At 35.7% G+C, this 27,085-nt stretch overlaps 1 protein-coding gene and 1 pseudogene across 1 annotated transcript in view; both read left to right on the top strand.

Moving 5' to 3' along the window:
* CCDC18 (coiled-coil domain containing 18) overlaps positions 1–27,085 on the top strand; it is a 104,761-nt gene that overhangs the window by 42,534 nt on the left and 35,142 nt on the right. The window contains 7 exon segments of the mRNA XM_028087647.2: positions 5,211–5,345; positions 5,741–5,818; positions 10,597–10,713; positions 16,166–16,333; positions 22,132–22,274; positions 25,083–25,246; positions 25,666–25,879. Coding sequence (XP_027943448.2) covers positions 5,211–5,345; positions 5,741–5,818; positions 10,597–10,713; positions 16,166–16,333; positions 22,132–22,274; positions 25,083–25,246; positions 25,666–25,879 — 1,019 coding nt within the window.
* LOC114196846 (hsc70-interacting protein pseudogene) lies at positions 19,927–21,052 on the top strand (annotated as a pseudogene).

The following is a 27,085-nucleotide window of genomic DNA, read 5'->3' as shown; positions in this document are numbered from 1 at the left end:
AAAAAAAAAAAGTGTTCTCTCTTTCTTAACTTTTTTGGAGAAGTTTGAGAAAGATTTTTTTTTTTTTTTAGATTTTATTTGAGAGAGAGAGAAAGAGAGTGTGGGGGGAGGGGCAGAGGGAGTGAATCTCAAGCAAACTCTGTGCTGAGCACAGAACCTGATGTGTTGCTTGATCGCATGACCCGTGAGATTATGACTTGAGCAGAAATCATGAGTTAGACGCTCAACTGACTCAGGCACCCCTAAACATTGGTATTCTTTAAATGTTTGCTAGAATTCACTAGTGAAGCTATCAGGTTCAGGGCTTTTCTTTGTTGGGAGCTTTTTGATTACTGATTTAACCTCTTACTAGTTTTAGGTCATTCAGATGATCTATTTCTTTATTATATAGTCTTTGTAGGTTTTGTTTTTCTAGGAATTTGTCCATTTCATTTAGATTATTCAATTTGTGGGCATACAATTATTCATTATACTCTCTTATGATCTTTTTTGTTTCCGTATAATTGGCAGTACTATCCCCACTTTCATTTCTGATTTTGGTAATTTGCGTTCTTTTTTTTAATCTTTAAAAAAATTTTTTTAATCTTTAAAAAAAATCTTAAAAAAAATCTTTAATTTTAGCTGAATAGCTAAAGATTTGTCACTTTTGTTTATTTTTTCTAAGAGCTAACTTTTCATTTCATTGATTTACTTTATTGTTTTCTGTTCTCTGTTTTGTTGATTTTTACTGTAATCTTTATTATTTCCTGACCTCAACTAGCTTTGGGTTTAGTTTGTTCTTCTTTTTCTAGTTCCTTATGTTTTGAAGTTAAATTAGTGACTTGAGATCTTTTTTGTTTTTTAATGTAAGCATTTATAGCTGTAAATTACCTCTTAGCCCCACTTTGGCTGTGTCTCTTAAGTTTTGGTAAGTGGTGTTTTTGTTTTCATTTGTCTCCTAATTCTAATTTCCCTTGTGAATTCTTCTTTGATTCATTGATTGTTTAAAAATCTGTTTAATTAATGCCACGATGTTATGAATTTTTTTTTAAGATTTTATTTATTTATTCATGAGAGACAGAGAGAGAGAGAGAGAGAGAGAGGCAGAGGGAGAAGCAGGCTCCCTACTGAGCAGGGAGCCCGATGCGGGACTTGATCCCAGGACCCTGGGATCATGACCTGAGCCGAAGGCAGACACTTAACCATCTGAGCCACCCAGGCGCCCCAATGTTATGAATTTTTTAATTTTCATTATTCATTTCTAATTTCATCTGGTTGTGGTTGGAGAAGATACTTTGAATGATATCTGTCCTTTTAAATTTGTTGAGACTTCAGTTTGTGGCCTAATATGGTCTATCCTGCAAAATGTCCCCTTCACACTTGAGAAGAATGTGTATTTTGTTGTTGGGTAGAGTGTTCTGCATATGTCTATTAGATATAGTTGATTTATTCTGTTAAGTCCTCTGTTTCCTTACTTATATTCTCTCTAGTCTTCTGTCCATTATTATGAGTGGGGTATTGAAGTTTCCAACTATTTTTGTAGAACTGTCTGTTTTTCCCTTCAATTCTGTCAGTTTTTGCCTCATATATTTTGATGGTCTGTCATTACATGAGTAAACTTTATAATTATTATATCTCGCTACTATTTTCAACCTTATAGTAAATAATGTCCTTCTTTGTCTCTTAAAACCTTTTTTGATATAAAGTGTTTCATCTGATGTTTGTGTAGGTACCCCTGCTCTCTTTTGGTTACTTATTTGCATGGAATATCTTTTTATATCCTTTCACTTTTAGCACGTTTGTGTCTTTGGATCTCAAGTGAGTCTCTTGCAGACAGCATATACAGTTGACCCTTGAACAACATGAGTTTGAACTACATGGGTCCACTTATTTGTGGATTTTTTACAACAGTACTATAAATGTATCTTCTCTTATGATTTTATTAATGTTTTTTCTCTAGCTTTATTAGAAGAATATGATACATGTAAGATACAAAATATGTGTTAATCAGCTGTTTATGTTATTGGTAAGGCTTTGGTCAGCAATAGGTTATTAGTAGTTAAGTTTCTGCGGAGTCAAAAGTTATACAGATTTTCAACTGCACATGGCATCAGCCACCCTAACCTCTGCATTGTTCAAGGGTCAACCGTAGTTGGATCATGTGTTTTTATCTTCTGCCAGTCTCTATCTTTTGATTGGAGAGTTTAATCCATTTATATTTAAAGTAAATACTCATAGAGACTGTCTTTTTGTCATGATGCTGTTTGTTTTCTATATGCCTTACAGTTTTTTTGTCCCTTCTTTCCTATGTTACTGTCTTCTTTTGAATTCAGTTTTCTTTTTTTGTAGTGAAATTTTGAAATCTTTTCTCATTTCCATTCTCTTTTGTGAATATTGTATTGTTATTTTTTGTGTGGTTGTCATGGGTATTACATTTAACATTCTAAAGTTTTATTCTTTTTTTTTTTTAAAGATTTTATTTATTTATTTGACAGAGAGAGAGAGACAGTGAGAGAGGGAACAGAAGCAGGGGGAGTGGGAGAGGGAGAAGCAGGCTTCCCGCCAAGCAGAGAGCCCAGTGTGGGGCTTGATCCCAGGACTCTGGGATCATAACCTGAGCTGAAGGCAGATGCTTAACGACTGAGCCACCTAGGCGCCCCTAAAGTTTTATTATTCTAATTTGAATTTGTACCAGCCTAACTTCAGTAATATACAGAAATTGTGTCCTTTTACAGCTCTATTTTTATTCCTTTCCAATATTAATGTCATAAAATTATTTCTTTATACCTTGTGTGCCCTAAAACATAAGCTAATAATTCATTCAAATGTATTAGTCTCTCAAAGTATTTAGAAAAGACTTGGAATTACAACCAAATTTATACTAATTAATTACACTAACTGGTTTTTTCTTCATTAAATATATTACTCTTAAATCCTATAGAAAACAAAAAGTGTAATTATAAACCATCGTTAGAATAATACTAGCTTTTATAATTATCCTTGCTGTTATCTTTGAGAGTTTTAATACTCCATATGGCTTTGAATTATTGTCTAGTGTCCTTTCATTTCACTTTGTAGAACTCCCTTGAGCATTTCTGGTGGGGCATATCTGGTCACAACCCCCTCAGCATTTATTTCTCTGGGAATGTCTTAATTTCTGCCTCATTTTGGAAGGACAGTTTTGCCAGCTAGTAGGATTCTTGGTGGACATTTTTTTCTTTTCAGTAAATTAACACATTTGGCTTCCAAAGTATCTGATGAGAATCTGCTTGTAATATTATTGTGGATCCTTGTATGTGATTTCTCATTTATCTCTTGCTGATTTCTCTGTCTTTTGAAAGTTTTGATTATATCTGTGTGTTCATGTAATTCCTTTTTGAGTTCATCTTTCTTGGAGTTGAGATTCTTGGATGTTTATTTCCATGTCTTTCATTAAATTTAGACATTTTCTTTTTTTTTTTTAAGTTTTTATTTATTTAAGTAATCTCTATACCCAATATGGGACTCAAACTCATAACCCTGAGATCAAGAGTTGCATGCTTTTCCAACTGAGCCAGCCAGGTGCCCCAAATTTAGACATTTTCTTTTCTTTTTTTTTTTTTAAAGATTTATTTATTTGAGAGAGAGAATGAGAGATAGCACGAGAGGGAAGAGGGTCAGAGGGAGAAGCAGACTCCCTGCCGAGCAGGGAGCCCGATGCGGGACTTGATCCCGGGACTCCAGGATCATGACCTGAGTCGAAGGCAGTCGCTTAACCAACTGAGCCACCCAGGTGCCCAAAATTTAGACATTTTCAATCATTATTTCTTCAGATATTCTCAATGTCCCTTTTTCCCTCTCCTCTCCTCCCATGATCTGCGTTTTGGTCTGCCGGATGGTGTCCAACAGGTCCTTTAGGCTCTGTTCACTTTTCTTCCATCTTTATTTGTTCTGTTCCTCTAATTTGTTATTTGATTATTTTCATTTGAGTGTTTTCAGAGTTACTTAGTTTTAATATTTTCTGGTTAACCTTGTTCTGTCATATTTTTATTATATATGTATGTGTGTTATATATATATCATATAATTTTTGCACATTTGTATGTAGTATGCACATATATGCATATACACATATCAGTAATTTCCCATTTTGTCTTCACAAAGGTATTTTGAAATTTTGATAACACCAATTATTGTTGAAGTTATGGGAATGAGAATCTTACACATTTCTAATATAAGCATAAATTTTGATGCACTTTGAAGAGAAATACCTAATGAAATTGGAAATGTGCATATCCTACAAACAGAAAGTCCACTTCTAGGTGATCTATTCTAAAGAAACTCTAATACATAAAGAGACGTGCACAGGATGTATTGTAACATTGTTGTGATGGTGAAAAATAGAATATTAAACTCTTCTTGATTTGAAGAGAGGACGTCTGTAGTTGTTACAGTAGAATACTGTACTTTTAGGAAAAGCAATGAACTAGATCTACATATGGTTACATGGATAAATATCCAGGGATAAATATCTAAAACAACATTGAGTAAAAAAACCAAGTTGCTAAAACTTGCAGATGTTTTGATATTGTCTGTGTAAAATTTCAAAACAAAAATACATATTATTCATAGATCTACATATGTAGTAAACACAAAAAACGTGTGAGAAACATACCAGAGAATGATACAGACCAATTTCAGCATAGTATATTTGACCTTTGAACAACTTAGGGGTTAGGGGCACAGTCCCCCTGCACAGCTGAAAATTCTCATCTAACTTTTGACTCCCCCAAAATTGAACAGCCTACTCATGAGAAGCCTTGCTGCTAACAAAACAGTCAGCTAATACATATTTTGTATGTTACATGTATCGTATTTGTATTCTTACAATAAATCCAGAGAAAAGAAAATGTGATTAAGAAAATCATAATGAAGAGAAAAAATACATTTACAGTACTATAGTGTAAAAAGTCCTCATTTAAGTGGACCTGTGCAATTCAAACCTGTGTCGGTCAAGGGTCAGCTGTACTGATGAGGGAGGAAATCAACTGTATTGGTGAGAGGTAAGACCTGGCCATGTGATTTCATTTCTTCTCTCAAGGGAGAGAAACTGAAGGAAATATGGCAAAATGAAAAATCTGTGTAATTTCAGTAGTAATTTAACATGGGAGTATTATATTCTTTTCTGTATATTTAACATGTTTCATGATTTTTTAAAAATTATATGAAAGTTAATCATGTTTTTATGTTTAGCTTGAATCTCAACTAGAGAAAAAAGACCAACAGTCTAAAGAACAAGAAAAGACTATGTCCATTTTGCAGCAAGATATAATATGTAAACAACATCATCTTGAATCACTAGACAGACTCCTGACGGAAAGCAAAGGGGTAAAATCATCTTTGTGAAAGTGCTGTTTATTTTATCTGTTTATTTATTTTTTAAAAAAATATTTTATTTATTCATTTGAGAGAGATAGAGATAGCAACAGAGAGCACAAGCAGGGAGGGAGTGGGAGAAGCAGGCTCCCGCTGAGCAGGGAGCTCGATGTGGGGCTTGATCCCAGGACCCCCGGGATCACGACCAGAGCCGAAGGCAGACATTTAACTGACTGAGCCAAACAGGTGCCCCTGAAAGTGCTATTTAACAGCTGACTAATACTTATGTTTCTATAATCTACCTTTAATTCTAATTAAATCAGTTGCTTAACAGCCTATTAGTAATGCTAAAATTAAAATATTTATACATGTACTCATATTTCTGCTACCAATCTGTGTGTTTTCAGGAGATGGAAAAGGAAAACATGAAGAAAGATGAAGCTTTGAGAACATTACAGAACCAAGTATCGGAAGAAACAATCAAGGCTAGTATGCTAATTTTTTAAAACTTTTTTTTAATAGAGACATTCTGTAGCTTTTATACTTTCTCTATAAATTATAAAAATTATTTAAATAAAAACTCACAGGTAAAGATTTTGCCTGAGTCAGTGAACTTATTTTCTGTAAGTATATTTTCTTCATTGTGAATTAAAATCTTAATTATTTGTTGATAATCTGGTTTGTGGATTGTCTAAACTTTTTTTTTTTGCCTTAAGAAAGGCTTCTTTTTTAACAAAAAATGTTTTTTTAACTGTAGCTACTTATTAACATTACCAGTAAAGAATTAACAGAGGAAGTGAAAGGAGATGAATCTACAAGCAGTCGAATTTTACTTCTTTTTACCAGTTCTGCTATAAGATTAATTAGGGGAGAAAATCAGAATTTCCAGATAAAATACAAAAATCCTTTTGTTTTATGGCTACTCTGTCTTCATGGTTAAAAGAATGGGTTTTGGAGCTAAGTTGACTTGAGGTTCAGTCCTGATTTCTGAGTGCTTACTAGTTAACTTTAACCCTGGCTAGGTTATTTTAAGTCTCTGAACTTTAACTTTTTCATCAGTAAAATACAGATAACAATACTCTGGAGGAGGGTCAGTATGAGGAGGAGATGAAATGAGGTACCTATAATGCTTAGCACATACTTAGTTACTCAAAGTTTTATAAGTACTTACTATATATTCGATATTTCTCCTTTGCATTTTTAGTGTTAAAAATAGGTAACAGCATGTTTATTCTGTCATATATGGCTTGAATATAAGGAATATGTTAATCCAGTGTTATTTTTGCCTAGTACTCTGTTTTTAATCCATTTTATTACCAAGTATGCCCATGTAAACACGATTATATGTTTATCCATAACTCATATAGTATTCCCCAAAACTTTTAACATTTAATGCCATGTCAGTTCATTTCCTCATGTAAAAATAACCTCTAAGATCATTAACATGAAAAAATCATTATGAAAGTTGTAGGCATGAAATAATTTCATTAAATAAAATCTGTTTTGCCACTTACCTCCTGTTTTTTTATCAAACTACCTAACACATCTAGTAGTTTATTTCCATATGTTAATAACCAGATATTAAAATCAGTAAGAGAAGAAATTGTTACTGGGTTTTATTCCCTTAATGGCTTTAGGTTTGATGTTATTGGGGCAAACACCAAAATGAGGAAGAAATATAGAAACAACATTCCTATGACTCAAGCTATACCAAACCTAACATACAGGATATTTGTAGCAACAAAATTGAAGTTTGAAACCTCGTTTCTTCCTGATATGTCATTACCACCTTCCCCTCTTGACTTTGGCTATGTCCCTCTACGTAGGTACCTCTATTTGTTCTTTGCATAAAAAATATGAATTTTTTTAAAGTAACCAGTCAAAGAATATATTCTTACAATTGGTAAATTCTTGAAAAATGCAGTCAGTTCAACCATTAACAAAGGAAATACAAATATAATTAATGAAATCACAAAAATTCTGAATTTTCTATCTGCAGGAGAGTTATAAGAATCAATTTAAAGTTATATCATTTATGAAAGTATGATTAATGAGAACTAGAAGATTGATGAGAAATTCTGAACAGGAATAAGAAACCAATAAATTAAAGCAATTATATTACATGTTGTTAAATAGAATATTGAGAAGGTGCCTGTTAGATTTAGAGATTTTGTTTACTTACTTTCTTTTGTTTCTTTGCTTTTATAGTCCACTCTGGATTTTTTTCTTTTCCCAAAGAAAGTCATAAGTAGAAAAAAGCAACAACAAAAAAGAACTTAGCTGCTTTTGTTGAAAATAGGTAGACTAGAGCCCATACCTGGTTACCCCCAGACTATACTCCTGAGGAAGTTCTTTTGGTTCAACAAAGCAGCGTCTTTATTTTCATTTCATTCATTTCATTTCATTCATTTATGTCCATATATGTGTATGTGTATTTATAGGTGGTTTGTGTGAGGTGAATGATGCTTATCCATATGAGATTTAGACTCTCAAACTCCTTGTTCAAATAATGAATCCAACAGAGTAGTAAATGTTTGGGGTTTTATTATTTTTTAAATTGATTTATTAATTTTAATTAAATTTTATTTTGAGGGGCGCCTGGGTGGCTCAGTCATTAAGCATCTGCCTTCGGCTCAGGTCATGATCCCAGGGTTCTGGGATCGAGCCCCACATCGGGCTCCCTGCTCTGTGGGGAGCCTGCTTCTCCCTCTCCCACTCCCCCTGCTTATGTTCCCTCTCTTGCTGTCTCTCTCTATCAAAAAAAACAAAAAAACAAAAACTTTAAATTTTATTTTGAAGCATTCCAAACCTACAAAAAAATGGAAAGAATAGTACAGAGAACATTTGTGAACCCTCTGCCTCGATTTACTGTCTGTTAAACTCTAGCTACATTCATTTCATCTCTCCCTACACACACATACCCACTTGTGCACGCACCCACCCAATCTCATAACGTAAATGTGAGACATAAATGTGTACATTTCCTTTTTGCCAGACCACCTGAGAGAATGTTGCAGATGTCATTAACACTTTACACCTGTAATATTTAAACTTGCATCTCCTGTGAACAGAAACTTTCTCCTACATGACTACACCACTCTGCACACCAGAGAAAGTAAAAGTTAATTCAGTGGCATCATTCAACACACAGTCCATACTAAATTTTTCCAATTATTTAAAATCATTCTATATAGCCTTGCTACTCAAAGCATGGTCTGTGGACTAGCAACATCAGCATCACCTAGAAACTTGTTTGACTTGCAGAATTTCGGCTATACCCCGGACCTACTGAACAGAATTGGGATTAAGGTGAAGGAAGTGAATTGCTTCTGGTGCAAAATTTAAGGAGATTCTTACTCTTGGGGTTGTATAAGTATAGTGTTGGCACTTGGCATGACCCTGAGAGTGAGAGCTTCCTTAAATTTTGAGCCCATGTCTCCTGTCCTACCTTTTTGTCCTTCTACTGAATCAGAATCTGTATTTTAATAGGGTGCCCAGCTGATTTGTATGCCCATTAAAACCTTCAGAAACACTACTTCAGCTTGTTCTTGTTCTTTTTCCACTCTAGGATTCATTTATAATTACTTGTTGCTTTTGGCACTTTAGGTTTCCCTAAACTCACTCTTCTGTTCTTCTTGATAGTGAATCTTCTGAAAGTCTAGGTCAACTAGAACACCACATGAGTTATACTGTGTTTTTCTGCTTCCCATCAGGAAGCACATGTCAGACTACCCATAACTGGCATTGCCAATATTGGCACCTTATTTAAGCTGATTACTGCCAGATCTCCCCATGTAAAGGGCACATTTTTTTCCTTTATAATTAAAATGTGCGGTGATTCTTTCAGGCCATGTGAATGTACTACTCCTCAACTACCTATAACCAATAGTTTTAACATCTTGTGATAAAGCTTGCCTGAATTAGTTTTTACATTATTAATTATCAGGTGCGATATTCTGACAGTCACAAATTTCATTTTTTCTCTGTGTGTGGGAGATGATACAAGTACCAGTGCTCATTCTCATGGTTAAGAAAGAAAACTAAAAAAATAAAACCCTCAGGAAAAAAAGAAAGAAAGAAAACTCATAAGTATTTATACCTTTCATAAAACAAATGTTAATTTGTGTTATTTAATGTTAATTTATTAACAAGGATAATAATTCAAAATTACCAACTTTTTAGCTGTTAATGGTTATATTCACAGGCTATAGGGACAATCTTTGAAAATGGTCTTTCAGGATTCTCTATTTAGAAATAAGAGTTGCAAAGATAATTTCATGATATAGAATAAATAGTATCTGCAAGAGGGAGCATTTTTCTTTTTCTCATCTTGAGATTTCTTTTACACCTTCAAGATGACTTACGAGAATGCTGCTTGATTAAGGGGGGTAAAAAACCACTCCTGAGAAGCTCAAAATTACACTAAGAAAGAAGCAAGACAAACATCTTTTTGACAGATGGGATATGGAGCACACGTGCAAATTGTGGCCCTTAAACTAATTTTTGTGAAAAAAGTTTACTGAATTTGTGTTGCTCTTTGCTCATTTGCTATTTAATATTAAGGTGTGTAAAGCATTTGCAGCTCTGTGAACACTTGGACCAAGTTACAGTGCTGCCTTTCTGAAAATGTTTTCACTGATTCAAAGCAAATGCAGCCTGCTAAGTTTTTTTTCTAGCTAACAAAAATATTTTCATTTTCTTTGTGACTTGAGCACATTCAGAATATTTGCACCATAGCATTATTAGCGCAGTACACTAACGTGTACTCACTTTACTATTTTTCTTGATCAAGGGAACTTAAGAAAAGGCTTAAATGTTGTTTACTATTTTAGGTAAATGTCTTAGGGTGTTTGGTCTACAGGTTCTTGACAGTTGGCCCCAGTCTGTCTTTCCAGTCTAATCTCCCAAAAACCCATCCCCTATAAATTAATACTCTTCGTACCCTAAACTGCCAACTTCGCACCATTCCTTTTCACATTGTCTTGTCTCTGGACATACTCCCTCTTCCTGGAATGCTCTTCTTCACTTGTTCATGTTCTGTTTATTCTTTAGGACTCCAGCCTCTGATTTCCTAATTTGCAATAAAAAATCAGTTTTCTAAATAAATTTTTTCTGTAATAGCATTCTGTGTCCTAAGTTGGGCTATGTATTCAGTTTGAAGCAGTTAGGTAATATTAGGAGATAAACCTGTAAAATATTGAACATATAATAAGCACTCATTAATATTAGTTGATTTTTCTTTTTTTGCTTTTCTCCTGCTTAGGTCAGACAACTAGATTCAGCACTGGAAATTTGTAAGGAAGAACTTGCCTTGCACTTGAATCAATTAGAAGGAAATAAGGAAAAGTTTGAAAAGCAGCTAAAGAAGAAATCTGAAGAGGTAAATTAGCATTTTTATTAAAAAACATTTTTCACATGACTTCTTTTTGAGATATTATTTTTAAGATTCTTTAAAAGTACATCTTTTTGTAACTGATAAAAAACTTTCCATTAAAGGGTGCCTTAATCCGAGGGTCCTGGGATTGAGCCCCGCATCGGGCTCCCTGCTCTGTGGGGAACCTGCTTCTCCCTCTCCCTAAAGACAGGACCAATAAAATATGAAGAGTTCCTTTTTCAATCTCTAAACTTACATAATTATGTAAAGTTGGTTAAAGCTTCTGCCTTGGGCTCAGATCATGATCCCAGGGTCCTGGGATCAAGCCCCCCATCAGGCTCTCTGCTAAGCGGGCAGCCTGCTTCTCCCTCTGCCCCTCCCCCCCAACTTGTGTGCACTCTCTCTTTCTCAAATAAATAAAATCTTTTAAAAAAAACTTTCCATTAAAATGTGAATTCCAATTTTATATTCTTTGTTTATAACAAACATTAATTCTGTGCAATACAAAATATGACACCTTAAAATTCTGATTCTTTTATCTATTTCTAGGGAATCAGAAGATTAAATTATTGTTAATATCACAGAAAGGAATTCTAACAAAATGATTAAGACTTAGAATATTGTTTTAGATTTAGAGGCGTAAAATTCTTCAAATTTTTTTTTTAAGGTTTTATTTATTTATTTGACAGAAACACAGCTAGCGAGGGAACACAAGCAGGGGGGAGTGGGAGAGGGAGAAGCAGGTTCCCCACGGAGCAGGGAGCCCGATGCGGGGCTCGATCCCAGGACCCTCGGATCATGACCTGAGCCGAAGGCAGACGCTTAACAACTGAGCCACCCAGGCGCCCCATCTTCAAGTTTTTTCGTTTTATTTTTGCTCCTTCTGGTTGTCTGAAGGATTGAGAATTAGGTTTGGAAATTCAACTTTGTCTATTGAGAAGAGTTTCTGAGATGCTGGATGGATGACTCAGGTTATCTTATTCATACCTTATTCTATATCATCAGTGTCTACCACTTTGCTTTCAACATAATAGGTATTCACTTTGCTCAAAGGTATAACCTTAGTGAAGAGTTCCTTTATTTCTTTGTTAGAATTTATAATACAAATTTAAAATAAATTCTGTTTTAAAAATTAAATATAAGCTTTAAACCTTAAATTCATGTTTAGAAATAGTCCCCCAAAAATGTTCATCAAAGTTGACTTGAATGCATCAGAAAGTCCCAACCAGAAAAATAGAATCCTTTCTATATCTTTAAAATGGAGAGAATTTTATGCAGAGAATTAGATACACAGGTGATGGAAGAGAGAAGCAAACAAAGCATGGTAAGGTGACTCAGATTATCATAAGCAGGGACCTACTACCATCATTAGGGATAGAGGAATATCAGGAAGAGATGCAATGATTATAGTCCAGAAGCAGGGCTGCCTAGTGGAGTGAGGTCCACAAAGGAATCTGTCTAATTGAAACTGAGGCCATAGGGGAGGAGGACTGCTCCAGGTCCCTCCCACTGGCTAAATCTTTGTTATCCAAAAAGGAATTTCTTGCAATACCTGGAGCAGAGCAGGGGGAAGGCAAGCATAGATCTAAAAGCAAATATGTAGTTGACTAGCACTCCAGACTTAGGTGTATCACATAATTATGTAAGTTTAGAGATTGAAAAAGGAACTCTTCATATTTTATTGGTCCTGTCTTCTTCCTTCCATGTCTCTTCATGAAGGCTTTTATAGCATCTTTGACAGACAGGCATATATTTCTCTACTGCAGTATATGGAATTTAAATTACCTCAACTATGGATACTTTGACTTTTTAAAATAGAAATGTTATTTTTATTTTACTATGAACTTCTTCAAACATTACTTAAACATTTCTTTGATAGCCCTCACTGTCCTTCAGTGTAGATGGACTTGGCAGAGATAGAATCTGGAGACAAGCAGTGTTTGTAACGAGAGTTTGTTGAGCTTTACACTTTGTGCTCTCAGAAACCGCATCAGAGACTAGGGTGGATAGTAGGCATTTACCTAAAATGAACTTAGAATTATTTCCAAAATGACTGGAAATAAAAACCTAGGCTCCAAACTGAATTAGAAATCAGAAGTAGTAGTCAAGTATGTACAACTATACTAGGGAATAAGGAAGTAAATTAGAAAGATTTGCATTTTTTGCTGCTGAATTATTATCTCAGTGCACATGTATTTGGCTTAACAGGTTATCTTTCACTCTTTCACATATATTGATAAGAAACGGAGAAAAATTCAATTACTATTTACTTTGTTTTCTTAAGTACCACCCCATACATTTATTTACTTTTGAATTACTTGTCTTTAGAGCAAATTTTAGTATCAGTGCTGGTTAATATAATTAAGGTTGATCCTTGAACAATGCAGTGGTTAGGGGTGCCAACCCCCTCCCCGCCATGTAGTTGAAAATCCCCATATAACCTTTGATTTCCCAAAAACTTAACTATGAATAGCCTACTGTTGACTAGACGCCTTACCATAACATAGATGATTAACACATATTTTCTATGTTATATGTATTATATACTGTTTTCTTACAATAAGTGAGCTAGAGAAAAGAAAATGTGATTAAGAAAATCATAAGGGAGAGAAAATACATTTACAGTACTGTACTGTAAAAAATCTGCACGAGTGGACCTATGCAGTTCAAACCCTTATTGTTCAAGAGTCAACTGTATTATATCAGACTTGTGAAGTTTTCATTATATATAGCTAGGTTTTAGAAAATTGGATTTGAGGCCACTGGGTGGCTCAGTCGTTAAGCATCTGCCTTCGGCTCAGGTCATGATCCCAGGGTCCTGGGATTGAGCCCCGTGTCTGGCTCCCTGCTCAGCGGGAAGCCTGCTTCTCCCTCTCCCTCTGCCTGCCACTCCGCCTGCAGTGCACTCTCTCTGTCTCTCTCAGATAAATAGATAAAACCTTAAAAGGAAAAAAGAAAATTGGATTTGATTCATAGTGCATCCATTCTTTTAGTAATAGGTGATGTTATAAAGATGTTTTAATCTTTTAAATCAGTAGATATTCCCAAATCACATACTAGCTGAATAATTAAGTGACTCTAGAGCATACTGGTAGGAAGTTATCCAGTTGTAAAAACTAAATGTTAATTATCCACCACAAAAAGCTAATAAATATTCCTCTGAAATTTTGCCTCAGGCAAATATTATTTTCCACATGTTGAGTAAGTACATTTATGATTAAAATAATAGTAACTTCGGAGTTCTGAATCATTTTGAAAATATTTTAATTCCATATTAACATGCTTTAAAAAGTGATAAAGTATGATGCAAAATTACATTGTTAATGTGAGAGAAGAAAATAAACACAAAATAGATGTGAATAAGACTAAACATTTTTTGCATAAAATCAATCATTTTATTGATATTTTTATTCAAATTGGTAGACTTAAATTTTGAGAAGTTGGCATCATCATATCAGTAACTTTTCTGGGTTATATTTTATTTAATTTATTTATTTTAAAGATTTTATTTTTTATGAGAGAGAGAAAGCATGTGAGCAAGGGGAGGGGCAGATGGAGAGGGAGAGGCAGAGAATCTCAAGCAGATTCCTCACGGAGCACAGAGCCTAACTCAGGACTAGATCTCAGAACCCTGAGATCATGACCTAAGCCAAAACCAGGAATCGGACTCTCAACTGACTCAGCTACCCAGGCACCCCTGGGTTATATTTTACTTTTTGTAATAATGGTGAGAGTATTTTTCCTTCAGATATAGATTAATCTAGATAAAGTTAATCGTCAAGTAGATTTTATAGTGTAAATTCTACTTTCTTCTTGACCCTAATTATAAAGTGATAAATCCTTTAGGAAATCTCTTCTCTGAATATAATAACAGTAGAGAATATAATGTAAAAACTATTTCTTATAGTTTAAAGTCAAGTGGAAGTTAAAGGGTAGTGCAATAAAATGCCACTTCAAATTGAATAGATGCAGGTTGATACTCAATATTTTTAATTGAAATTATTTTGCCAGTGACCAGGTTGTTGAAATAAATTTTTTATTGTTATTATGTGGTATGGTTTCTTGGCATTTTGGCTAAGGCTTATCTTTTTTTCTTCTGTTTTACCTTATCTTAATATTTTGTCCATTTTTTTCTCTGACTAGGAAAGTAAATATAAGACAGGATGTTCCGATAAAGAAAAAATAGTATTTAAACTTATCTTGCAGCAGATCAGTTCTATATAAAATAAACTACTGCACTAAGTGTGATCTGCAGTTTTCTTGGGGGCTAGCTAGCAAGTAAAACAAAGAAAATAGGTGATACTGATACATGTTTGCACTAAATAAATTATTTTCATTTAGACAAAGTTAAGTAAATTAGCATTAAAAAAGGACTATAATAATAGAATAAGAAATTGGTTAGTTGCCTAAGGTTCACCAAGTTTACAGTGTCATCATATAATGAAGAGATGTGAAACTTAAGAGCTTCTCCTCATGACCAAAGAATATTTGGCCCCTGAGCCCTTCATGATGCTGCTGACTGTTCAACTGCTGGATAATTAGAAAAAGGGACCAAATCAGGGTTCTCTTCCACTATTTCTTAGCAGTTTAAAATTCCTTTCTTCTGGAATACTTATTGGTAAGATTTTTTTTTGCTTTAAAGGAATGACTTTTATTTTCCTTCATGTTAAAAATAGTTATTATGTAAGCAAAAATAAGATATTTTTAAAGGATTTACCTGCAATCCACTTTCTAATACATAAGTTTTCAGTTTTCTATTTGTCTGAATGTTTTTCATAATTATGTTAATGAAATGTAATTCTGGGGGGCTTTTTCCACTTAATTTCATTGTCTAAAATATTGTATTTCCTACTGTCTTTTAAATTATGATTTTAAATGGTTGCATCATTTTAAATCAAGATTGATATATCATTTTTTAAACTTTCCCCTTACTTTTGGGAGCACATAAAGAATATTATAAAATAAATATTAAATTATGCTGCATTATTAATATGATTTTAAAATAATTTCTTTGGGCAGATTTATTGGATTTGGATTAGTAGGACAAAGGGAATTTTTTTCCTTTTTTTTTTTTTTAAAGATTTTATCTATTTATTTGACAGAGACACAGTGAGAGAGGGAACACAAGCAGGGGGAGTGGGAGAGGGAGAAGCAGGCTCCCCGCTGAGCAAGGAGCCTGATGTGGGGCTCAGTCCCAGGACCCTGAGATCATGACCTGAGCCAAAGACAGATGCTTAATGACTGAGCCACCCAGGCGCCCCAAGAGTCAGCCTTATAAGCAGGCCCTTCTAACTCACCCTTCCATCCGAAAAGTGAACCTGCCCTTCCATATAACAAACAATAGCCATAAATACAATTATCCCATATGACAAATGAAGATAATAAGGAAGACAGCTTTGACATTTTATGACTTTTTATTTGAAATGTCATTTTAATGAGAAATGTATGTATTTGTTAGGTATACTGTTTACAGAAAGAACTAAAGATAAAAAATCACAGTCTTCAAGAGACTGCTGAGCAGAATCTTATTCTACAGCATACTCTTCAGCAACAGCAGCAAATGTTACAACAAGAGACAATTAGGAACGGAGAGCTAGAAGACATTCAAACTAAACTTGAAAAACAGGTATATCTTATTGGTCAACATTGTTTCACTTGTATGAAATAGAAATTTTAAAAACTGATAAGTATTTTGTTATATTGCTATTTACCTCACAGATTTCATATTATAAGAAATATTCTGTGTTAACATTGAAAAATGGGTGAAGTTCTATTTGTGTGTGTTCTAACCTGCATCTCTAATACCATGGGCACATTTTTGTCATCCGTAGAACTTAGTTATAATTTAGATTTTTTCATTCCATCGTGTGTTTGGATCAGGATGCGTGATAATCCCTAAGGATATGCTAAAGCAGTGCACTACAAGAAAAATCCCAAAGGAAACTACTTACTTCTAAAAATAAGTTATTACTCCAGTGAAAGAATCCTAGGAATTTTATACTAGAATCGAATCTTTCCTCTTTCATTCATTACCAGTTCATCTGAAATCTTCAGACAGATAATTCATATTTTTGAGTTGTTTTTCTTTTTCAAACTTTACAAAAATGTATAAATTAGAAAATGATAGTTCCCTGTAATCTCACGACACCTCACCTTTTGTCATTTGATCTGTGTATTCTGAATTCATCCACAGCCTCTCTAGTGGAACTAAAGAATCCCTCAATACATTCAAACATATCAGGCAGGTATTCTCTATTTTCTTTTTTTTAGAGACAGCTGTTCTGTGGCTCTCCATCCCTTTTGTTAAAAGTCTAGACCTATTGCTTGCTATGCTTGTTCAGCTTCATCTGGAAGCATTTCTTCATCTTATCTGTGTTTGATTCCGACTTCCTAAGTCCGTTGTTGACTCTGGCTTGTAGAATTGATTAAAATTCTTGTTCTTTCTGAAGTCATTTTCATTTCCATAATGATTTTATGGTTCTCTCTCTCTTTTTTTCCCCCCTTAAATCTACCAGTTCATTTGTATTTTTCATTTGGTAAATTCTTTTTCTTCTTGATCTTTGTTTTAAGAGATTTTTGTATGTTCTTTAACTTCTTTGAGGGTCTAAAGAAGTTTATATCTAAAAATTTCTGTAGTATTTGGAGTAAGTTTTCCATTGTATACAGTATTCTCTTCGTGCCTTTCATTCATGTTCCTCTGTGCAGAGATTCCGTGTTAGATCATTTCAGATTATTACTCATCTTTAGATTCTTTCTGCTTATGAATGTGCTCTTTAATAAAACACAGAGTGGATGGGTTTTGGTGATTCCATTTAGTTTTTACACTGGGTACTATTTTAATTTTATTCTTGGAACTTGAGTTAGAGGTGTGGATATTAATAACTTTTAATCTATATTCAGTTCTCTAGTGAGAGGTTTTAGAAGAGCAGAGAGGATATTAAATTTATTAGCCAGAGATTAACTTGAAGAGCACAGTCATGTAAATGTTCATTGAAAACATGGAGTGGCTGAGATTAACTAGGGAGAAAATACAGAATGAGAGGTGAGAAGATTGACTTGGGCACATGTCTGTGAGATACGGTACATAGAAGCCAAAGTAAGTATTTCATGAAATTAAGAATGATCATTGGTGTCATGGGCTGCTGAGATCAATATCAAGTAGAATAAGGGTTGAGAAATGTCCACTAGAATTATCAACATGGAGGGCATTAGTGACATTGCTCAGTTTCTATAGAAAATGGCTAGTACTCAGAAAACTATAAAATACTCATGAAAGAAATTGAGGAAGACACAAAGAAATGGAAAAACGTTGCATGCTCATGGATTGGAAGAACAAACATTGTGAAGATGTCAATGCTACCTAGAGCAATCTACACATTCAATGCAATCCCCATCAAAGTACCATCCACTTTTTTCAAAGAAATGGAACAAATAATCTTAAAATTTGTATGGAACCAGAAAAGACCCTGAAGAGCCAGAGGAATGTTGAAAAAGAAAAGCAAAGCTGACAGCATCACAATTCCGGACTTCCAGCTCTATTACAAAGCTGTCATCATCAAGACAGGAAGGTACTGGCACAAAAACAGACACATAGATCAATGGAACAGAATAGAGAGCCCAGAAATGAACCCTCAACTCTATGGTCAACTAATCTTTGACAAAGCAGGAAAGAATGTCCAGTGGAAAAAAGACAGTCTCTTCAACAAATGGTGTTGGGAAAATTGGACAGCCACATGCAGAAGAATGAAGCTGGACCATTTCCTTACACCACACACAAAAATAGACTCCAAATGGTTGAAAGACCTCAATGTGAGACAGGAGTCCATCACAATCCTAAAGGAGAACACAGGCAGGAACCTGTTCAACTTCAGCTGCAGCAACTTCTTCCTAGAAACATCGCCAAAGGCAAGGGAAGCCAGGGCAAAAATGAACTATTGGGATTTCATCAAGATAAAAAGCTTTTGCACAGCAAAAGAAACAGTCCACAAAACCAAAAGACAACCGACAGAATGGGAGAAAATATTTGCAAATGACATATCAGATAAAGGGCTAGGATCCAAAATCTATAAAGAACTTATCAGACTCAACACCCAAAGAACAAATGATCCAATCAAGAAATGGGCAGAAGACTTGAACAGGCATTTTTCCAAAGAAGACATCCAAATGGCCAACAGACACATGAAAAAGTACTCAACATCGGTTGGCATCAGGGAAATCCAAATCAAAACCTCAATGAGATACCACCTCACACCAGTCAGAATGGCTAAAATTAACAAGTCAGGAAACGACAGATGTTGGCAGTGATGCAGAGAAAGGGGAACCCTCCTACACTGTTGCTGGGGATGCAAGCTGGTGCAGCCACTCTGGAAAACAGTATGGAGGTTCCTCAAAAAGTTGAAAATAGAGCTACCATACGATCCAGCAATTGCACTACTGGGTATTTAGCACAAAGATACAAATGTAGGGATCCCAATGTTTATAGCAGCAGTGTCCACAATAGCCAAACTGTGGAAAGAGCCAAGATGTCCATCGACAGATGAATGGATAAAGAAGATGTGGTATATATACATAATGGAATATTATGCAGCCATCAAAAGGAATGAGATCTTGCCATTTGCAACGACGTGGATGGAACTGGAGGGTGTTATGCTGAGTGAAATAAGTCAATCAGAGAAAGACATGTATCATATGCCCTCACTGATACGAGGAATTCTTAATCTCAGGAAACAAACTGAGGGTTGCTGGAGTGGTGGGGGATGGGAGGGATGGGGTGGCTGGGTGATAGACATTGGGGAGGGTATGTGCTATGGTGAGCGCTGTGAATTGTGCAAGACTGTTGAATCACAGATCTGTACCTCTGAAACAAATAATGCAATATATGTTAAGAAAAAAAAAGATAGGAGGGGAAGAATGAAGGGGGGTAAATCGGAGGGGGAGACGAACCATGAGAGACAATGGACTCTGAAAAACGGTTCTAGAGGGGAGGGGGGTGGGGGGATGGGTTAGCCTGGTGATGGGTATTAAAGAGGGCACGTTCTGCATGGAGCACTGGGTGTTATGCACAAACAATGAATCATGGAACACTACATCAAAAACTAATGATGTAATGTATGGTGATTAACATAACAATAAAAATTTAAAGAAAAAAATGGCTAGGAGCTAGTACACGGACCTGGAATCAGGCCGCAACCTCAGCCGCGCCTGTTACCTGCCGCCTGCCACCGCCTCTGGACCATGGACCCCCGCAAAGTGAGCGAGCTTCGGGCCTTTGTGAAAATGTGTAAGCAGGATCCGAGCGTTCTGCACACCGAGGAAATGCGCTTCCTGCGGGAGTGGGTGGAGAGCATGGGGGGTAAAATACCATCTGCCACTCATAAAACTAAATCAGAAGACAATATCAAGGAAGAAAAAACAGATGGTAAGAAGGCGGAGGAAAACATAAAGACAGACGAACCATCAAGTGAGGAAAGTGATCTAGAAATTGACAATGAAGATGTGATTGAACCAGATACTGATGCCCCTCTAGAAATGGGAGATGAAAATGTAGAGATAACTGAGGAAGTGATGGATCAGGCAAATGATAAAAAAGTGGCTGCCATTGATGCCCTAAATGATGGCGAACTACAGAAAGCCATTGACTTGTTCACAGATGCCATCAAACTGAATCCTCGCTTGGCCATTCTCTATGCCAAGAGAGCCAGTGTCTTCATCAAATTACAGAAGCCAAATGCTGCCATTCGAGACTGTGACAGAGCTATTGAAATAAATCCTGATTCAGCTCAGCCTTATAAGTGGCGAGGGAAAGCACACAGACTTCTGGGCCATTGGGAAGAAGCAGCACATGATCTTGCCCTTGCTTGTAAACTGGATTACGATGAAGATGCTAGTGCAATGCTGAAAGAAGTTCAACTGAGGGCCCAGAAAATTGCTGAACATCGGAGAAAGTATGAGCGAAAACGTGAAGAGCGAGAGATCAAAGAAAGAATAGAAAGGGTTAAGAAGGCTCGGGAAGAACATGAGAGAGCCCAGAGGGAGGAAGAAGCCAGACAACAATCAGGAGCTCAGTATGGCTCTTTCCCAGGTGGCTTTCCTGGGGGAATGCCTGGTAATTTTCCTGGAGGAATGCCTGGAATGGCAGGGGGGCATGCCTGGAATGGCAGGAATGCCTGGGCTCAATGAAATTCTTAGTGATTCAGAGGTTCTCGTAGCCATGCAGGATCCAGAAGTTATGGTGGCCTTCCAGGATGTGGCCCAGAACCCAGCGAATATGTCAAAATATCAGAGCAATCCAAAGGTTATGGATCTCACCAGTAAATTGTCAGCCAAATTTGGAGGTCAAGCATAATGCCCTTCTGACAAATAAAGCCCTTGCTGAAGGAAAAGCAACGATCACCTAATGGATGTCGCAATAATACAAACCAGTGTACCTCTGACCTTCTCATGAAGAAAGCTGGGGTGCTGTGAAGAGAATCCCTACCCTTCTGCCCCACATGCAACTGAAACATTCTATAGTGGTTTGCCATTAGGGTATTCATTCAGATAATGTTTTCCTACTAGGAATTACAAACCTTAAACACTTTTTAAACCTTAAAAATATTTAAAAACATATTAAAAGGGTGTGTTAGTCCCTACATTTTTCTTTACTAAAAAAAAAAAAATGGCTAAATTGCTTTGGTTTGAGGAATGAATGAGAAGTGAGAAGATGATACAACAAGCATAGAATACTGAGAAATTGGGCTTTGAAGAGGAGGAAAGAAAGGGTGGTGGTGGTAGTTGGAGGGAGGTAGAGGTATGGGTAGTTTTTCATGATGGGAATGTCTTGAACATGTTTAAATGCTAATATAAAGAAGCCAGGAGAGAGTAGTGATAGTCAATAGTATGAGTTCCTGAGAAAGTGGATAGGCTCCTGAGAAAATGAATCCAGAACACTAGTGAAGCAATTTGACTTATACAGGAGGAAAAATACCTCCGTCACTATAGGAGAACAGAGGAAATAATGAATAGGAGCAAATGCAAGTGGTAACATTTGAGGGCGTTGGGAATTTAGAAATCCTTTAATGAATGAGCCAATTTGTGAAGAAGGAAAGCAACATAGTTTGACAAGCGAAGAAAACATTTCACATGGGGATAATGAAAGGGGACACAACCATTATTTTGTTCAATTCTTATAAATCCTATTTTAGTGTTATGATGTGGCTACTTCTATAAATATATGAATGAAATATCTTCCACAAAGTTTTGCTTTTTTATTTCCAAAACATTTGCTTTCTCGTCTGTACTTTGAGTTTTATAGTACATCTTGAAACTGAATGATAGGCTAGACTACGTATTTATATATATATTTTTCTTCCAAAGACTGTTATGTGACACATTCCAAAAAATGTGACTGAACTTAAAATACTTAAAGAAACTTATTTTTACAAGGTATCGAAACTGGAACAAGAGCTTCAAAAACAAAGGGAAAGTTCAGCTGAAAAGTTGAGAAAAATGGAGGAGAAATGTGAAGCAGCCATACATGAAGCCGATTTGAAAAGGCAAAAAGTTATTGAGCTTACTGGTACTGCCAGGTAAAATGAATATGTCACTTTTTCTTTTTCTTCCTATTTCAACATCAGTAGTTACCTGAATTTCAAAATCAGATAATGTTAAATGAAGCATTTGCTTAAGGATTTAATTTCTTCACAACCTGTGTTATTAGCATTTTGTACCTTTATATCCTTCTTTATATTATAGTTTAAAATCCTTTATCCTCCTATTGTATTATAAGTTCCTTAAAGCCTAAATAATTTCTGGTTTATTTTAGGGTCCTCCCACAACAATTAGCATAGTTCCCTATACCTCATAGGCACTCAGCAACTGTTGTGTTATATTAAATTGTGAATAGTATTAAAAGTTTTAGGCAAAGATCTCGTTTAAAACTTTCATGATGTCTAATTGTTTATGGGAAAGAGTAACAATAGAATACAGCAGTGGTTCTGAACCTTAACTGAACATTAAAATTACCTGAGGAGCTTTAAAAAGTACTGATGGCTAGGTCTCACCTCTAAGGATTCTGATTTAATTTGGCTGAGCCGGGCCCAGGAATCAATAGTTAATTGGTTAAGAAAGGGACCCATAAACTGAAAGCATTCCCTAGCTTCCACAGACCTCTTATGCTTTGTCTACAAGAGTTTACATAATTAATAATACTCTCATAATTAACCCACCATGCTACCAGCAGGAGTCAAGAATTAACTTAGGCACTTGAACTAAAACACTTGTCCCCAGGTTCCCTCTCTCCCACTGACAGGAGTAAAGATCAGGCCTTGTGCATTGAGTAGCAAGTTTCTTTTCTAGATGTCAACTCACTCAGCTGGGTCAAGAGGATTGCCCTGTGTTTAAGACTAAGAATACAGTTCTTCAGACCTTCTTTCTTCCATTGACTGGTGTCTCCCACACAACAGCCTCACCACCAGTGTCTACTTGAATAGTTACATAGTAACTTTATCCTTGCTTATGCCAGACACCACAAGAAGCTGTGTATTTCCAGGTCAACAGTCATCTCTCATACTAATTCCCCAAACCTCACCATGTGTACTGTTTCCTTCTCTCAGCTTATCCCAACTTCTGAGACTTCTACTTGTCCTCTGGAATTCTAAGTCCATCCTGAAAGACATTCTCTATATTCCCTACTTCTTTTCTCTTGCTTTAACAGAAATCTTACTCTTCCCTGAGGACTTTGCTTCTTGTCCTGTAGCCCTCTAAAGTAAAAATTTTTTCCCACAGTTCTTGTACCTCACAGGGTTGAGATATGGAATAGTATAACATACTCCGTGAACCTCTGGTCTTCATTCAGACCATATCATCCCTCACTGTTGCTGACACCTACAGGCCACCTCATGTAATATTGCTTCCTCCAACACCACTCCTGTCATTATTCTTGAGGATTTCAATATCTGTTACCTGATCCTTCTGAGATGTTACCTTCTCATTTTAAAGATTCCTCTCCTCTAATGATCTTGAGCTCTATCATACCTCAGCCACTCACTCACATGATTTATTCTAGATCTTATCGTTTCCAATATCTCCAGTTTTTCCGTAACCTGAATATTAGGCATCTATACCTCTGTTATCACCTGATTCCCTTTAATACCCCAAATTCAACAATTCTTTGATCTCACCAGGACTTAATTCATCAGTTCCATCACTGTTTCATTCTCTGATGTCCTCTCCTTTCTTTACCCAGCTTAAATTCTAGTCAGTCATTAAAATCAATGATTTGCATCTACTTGCAACTCTCTTACCTCTCTCTCACTTTTTTCTACACAGCACTAAAAATCCAACTCACACTACTCCATGCTTTCATCTTTAGAGAAGTTGGAGGAAAATATAAGCACACTGACCAGTCTTACTTTAAATTCACAATTTCAATGTATACATAATTTTGCATATTGTTTTAGGAGTTTTATAGTTCTCCTCAAGTTCACTCATGGACATCAGATTAAAAACCTCTTGAACAAGTCCACATTTGTCTAAGTTGCATTTACAAAAGAAATGTTCCCGCTTGCAAACTCAATTTGCAAAATATCAAAGACCTAAAAGAACAACAACAAAAAATGTTGATTCAAAGCACATCAGTTCTACCCACCATTGAGGCTAATATTAGCACTTGTTTACTTAGTGAATATCACTTTGGAGTTACCAACAAATGGACCTAAAACTTTCTTTCACTATGTTGATTTGTCTATAGGTAGAGGATCTTCCATGTTGGAATAAGCTCAGGACTGACTGAAAGTTAGTAAACCTGATTCTTTCAACTGTTAATAACTATTCATCTTATCCCAGACAATTCACTAACCTTCCAGTTTCCTCATCTGTAAAGCAAGAAAGTTGCACTAGTCTGGAAATCTCTAGTCCCTTGTAAAGCTAAAAAGGATAACATAAATAATAAAGGTCTGAATAAAAATAACTGACTTGATTCTCCTATGAGTAGTATTGTCATTCTGGTGAATATTTTGATTGCTTGGTTTCCTTATTTTCTGTGTTGCAGATAACAGAAATTCCAGATGAATCAGATACCTATCCATGGCTGTTCTCAGTATACAAAGCTTTTCACAAGCTAACTGTAGATAGATTGAAAAGACAGCTAGCCTTGCTAAATATTACCAGGTAGTACAGTCGTACCTAGTGGTACATAATTGGTGTAGAATTACAATATTTTAGTTGGAGGATTTTTAATAATATGACCTAAGTGTGACCTAGGATTCTGACTAGATGTTTTGCTGATATTTGCCCTTATATAACTTGCAGATTTTGTTTAGTCAGAGACAAGTCAGTTGGCTCTTAGTTTTCCAAATTATCGTTTATTAATTGTTGTATTTTTTGTTTTTAACTAGGCAAGTAAAACTTGAGATGGATCAGTACAGAGAAGAACTCTCTAAAATGGAAAAAGAAATAATGTACCTAAAAAGGGATGGAGAAAATAAAGCAATGCATCTCTCTCAGTTAGACATGATCTTAGAACAGACAAAGACAGAACTAGATAAGAAGACAAATTCTGGTAAGCAACATGTTAGCTGAGCTTATCTGCCTGTGTATTTATATTTAGAAAGTGGAATAAAGTGAGAATTTGGGTTAGTAGGGCTGGAAGGGACAATGAGTGGTCAGTATTTTGCCTCTTATAGATGAATAAAATTGGATATTCTTAATTATAATTATTTACAATTTTTTTTAAGATTTTCTTTATTTATTTGACAGAGAGAGACACAGTGAGAGAGGGAACACAAGCAGGGAGAGTGGGAGAGGGAGAAGCAGGCTTCCCGCTGAGCGGGGAGCCCGATGTGGGACTCGATCCCAGGACCCTGGGATCATGACCTGAGCTGAAGGCAGACGCTTAACAACTGAGCCACCCAGGCGCCCTACAAATTTTTAATAACATTGTTTTTATATAGTTCTAAAATTATTTTTTCCTTTTAACAGTGAAGGAATTAGAAAAATTACAGCACCACACTGAAACTGAACTAACAGAAGCTTTGCAGAAACGGGAAGCATTAGAGTCTGAACTCCAAAATGCGCATGGAGAGTTAAAAAGTACTTTAAGACAACTTCAGGAATTGAGAGATGTACTACAGAAGGCTCAATTATCATTAGAGGAAAAATACACTACTATAAAGGATCTCACAGCTGAACTTAGGTGCGTTAAATAGTAAGAAATGATACCACAATTACAGGTATTTCACTTTATTACTCTGATTTCTTGGGTCATACAGTAAAGTTTACTGTTTAATTCTAGATGTCTAAATTTCTCAACTGCCTTTGGCTCACTGTTGTTCATCCCAGTTAGCCTGTCCCATGCTCTGTCTAACTAATTCAGCCATTCCTCATGACTAATATTTCTATCCTTGGTCTTTGGACATTGTATTTTCACCCTCTCCTATATTATATAGTGGTAAAAAATGATTGGAACAGCATACAGCAGTGGTTAATAGCAAAATAATGTTAATAATGCCAATGTTTTCTTTGTATTAAGATCTTATTTTGTGCCAGGATTATGCCAGGGGCTTCCTATATGATCTGACTCATTTCTTTACAATAAACCTATCATATACATATTACCACCTTTTTATACTTGAGAAAACTGAGGCTTGAGAAAATGAAGTAAAATACCCAAGGTCACATAATCAGGTCCAGAGAAGGGAATTAAACACAAGTTTGTCCAGCTCTAAAATCTGGGTTCTTAGATTAGCAATGATAGCATAAAATGCTGTTCCAGCACACATCTATGGTGAGTGGGGGTGGAGAGCCAGATGAGAACCAAGGTGTGGGAAATAGATTCCAGAAAGGAAAACAGAATTACAAACCAGGATATGAAATGTGGGATGACAGGATAGAGAGCAGCAAGAGGACCCAGGAACTTAGATGTATCCCATGACTCAGTGCAGGACCCTGTCTCTTTTCTACCCACAAATTCATTCTTAGTAAATTTCATATAACTTTAAATACTGTGTGTCAGACTTCCAAACCCACATCTCTAGTAATGGCATCTTAAACTTGGCCAAAACAGGACTCTTTTTTTTCTCTCCATAACCCTACCCTTCCTCCATCTCAGAATCATGCATTTGCTCCAACTGGAAATCTGAAAGATTAGTCTTATCTCTTTGTCTGTCTCTTTTTTCATCCAACCTATTAGGAATTCATGTCAACTTTATTTCCAAAACATCTTCTGAAATCCATTGATTTATTGGCTTCTTTTCTGTTACCACCTTAGCATAAAGCCATCATCATCTCTCACCTGGTCTGTTGCTGTGGTTTCCCTAGTGGTCTCCCAGCTTAAATGCCTGACCCTCCCCACAGTCCATTTCAGTTTATAGAGTTAAGTTTATGATTTAAAACATAACAG

The sequence above is a fragment of the Eumetopias jubatus genome, unplaced genomic scaffold (assembly GCF_037043125.1).
Source record: "Eumetopias jubatus isolate StellerSeaLion01/CBP00866 unplaced genomic scaffold, mEumJub1_p1.0 scaffold_4, whole genome shotgun sequence".
Taxonomy (NCBI): Eukaryota; Metazoa; Chordata; class Mammalia; order Carnivora; family Otariidae; genus Eumetopias; species Eumetopias jubatus.
This window is presented reverse-complemented; position numbering and strand designations above follow the sequence as displayed.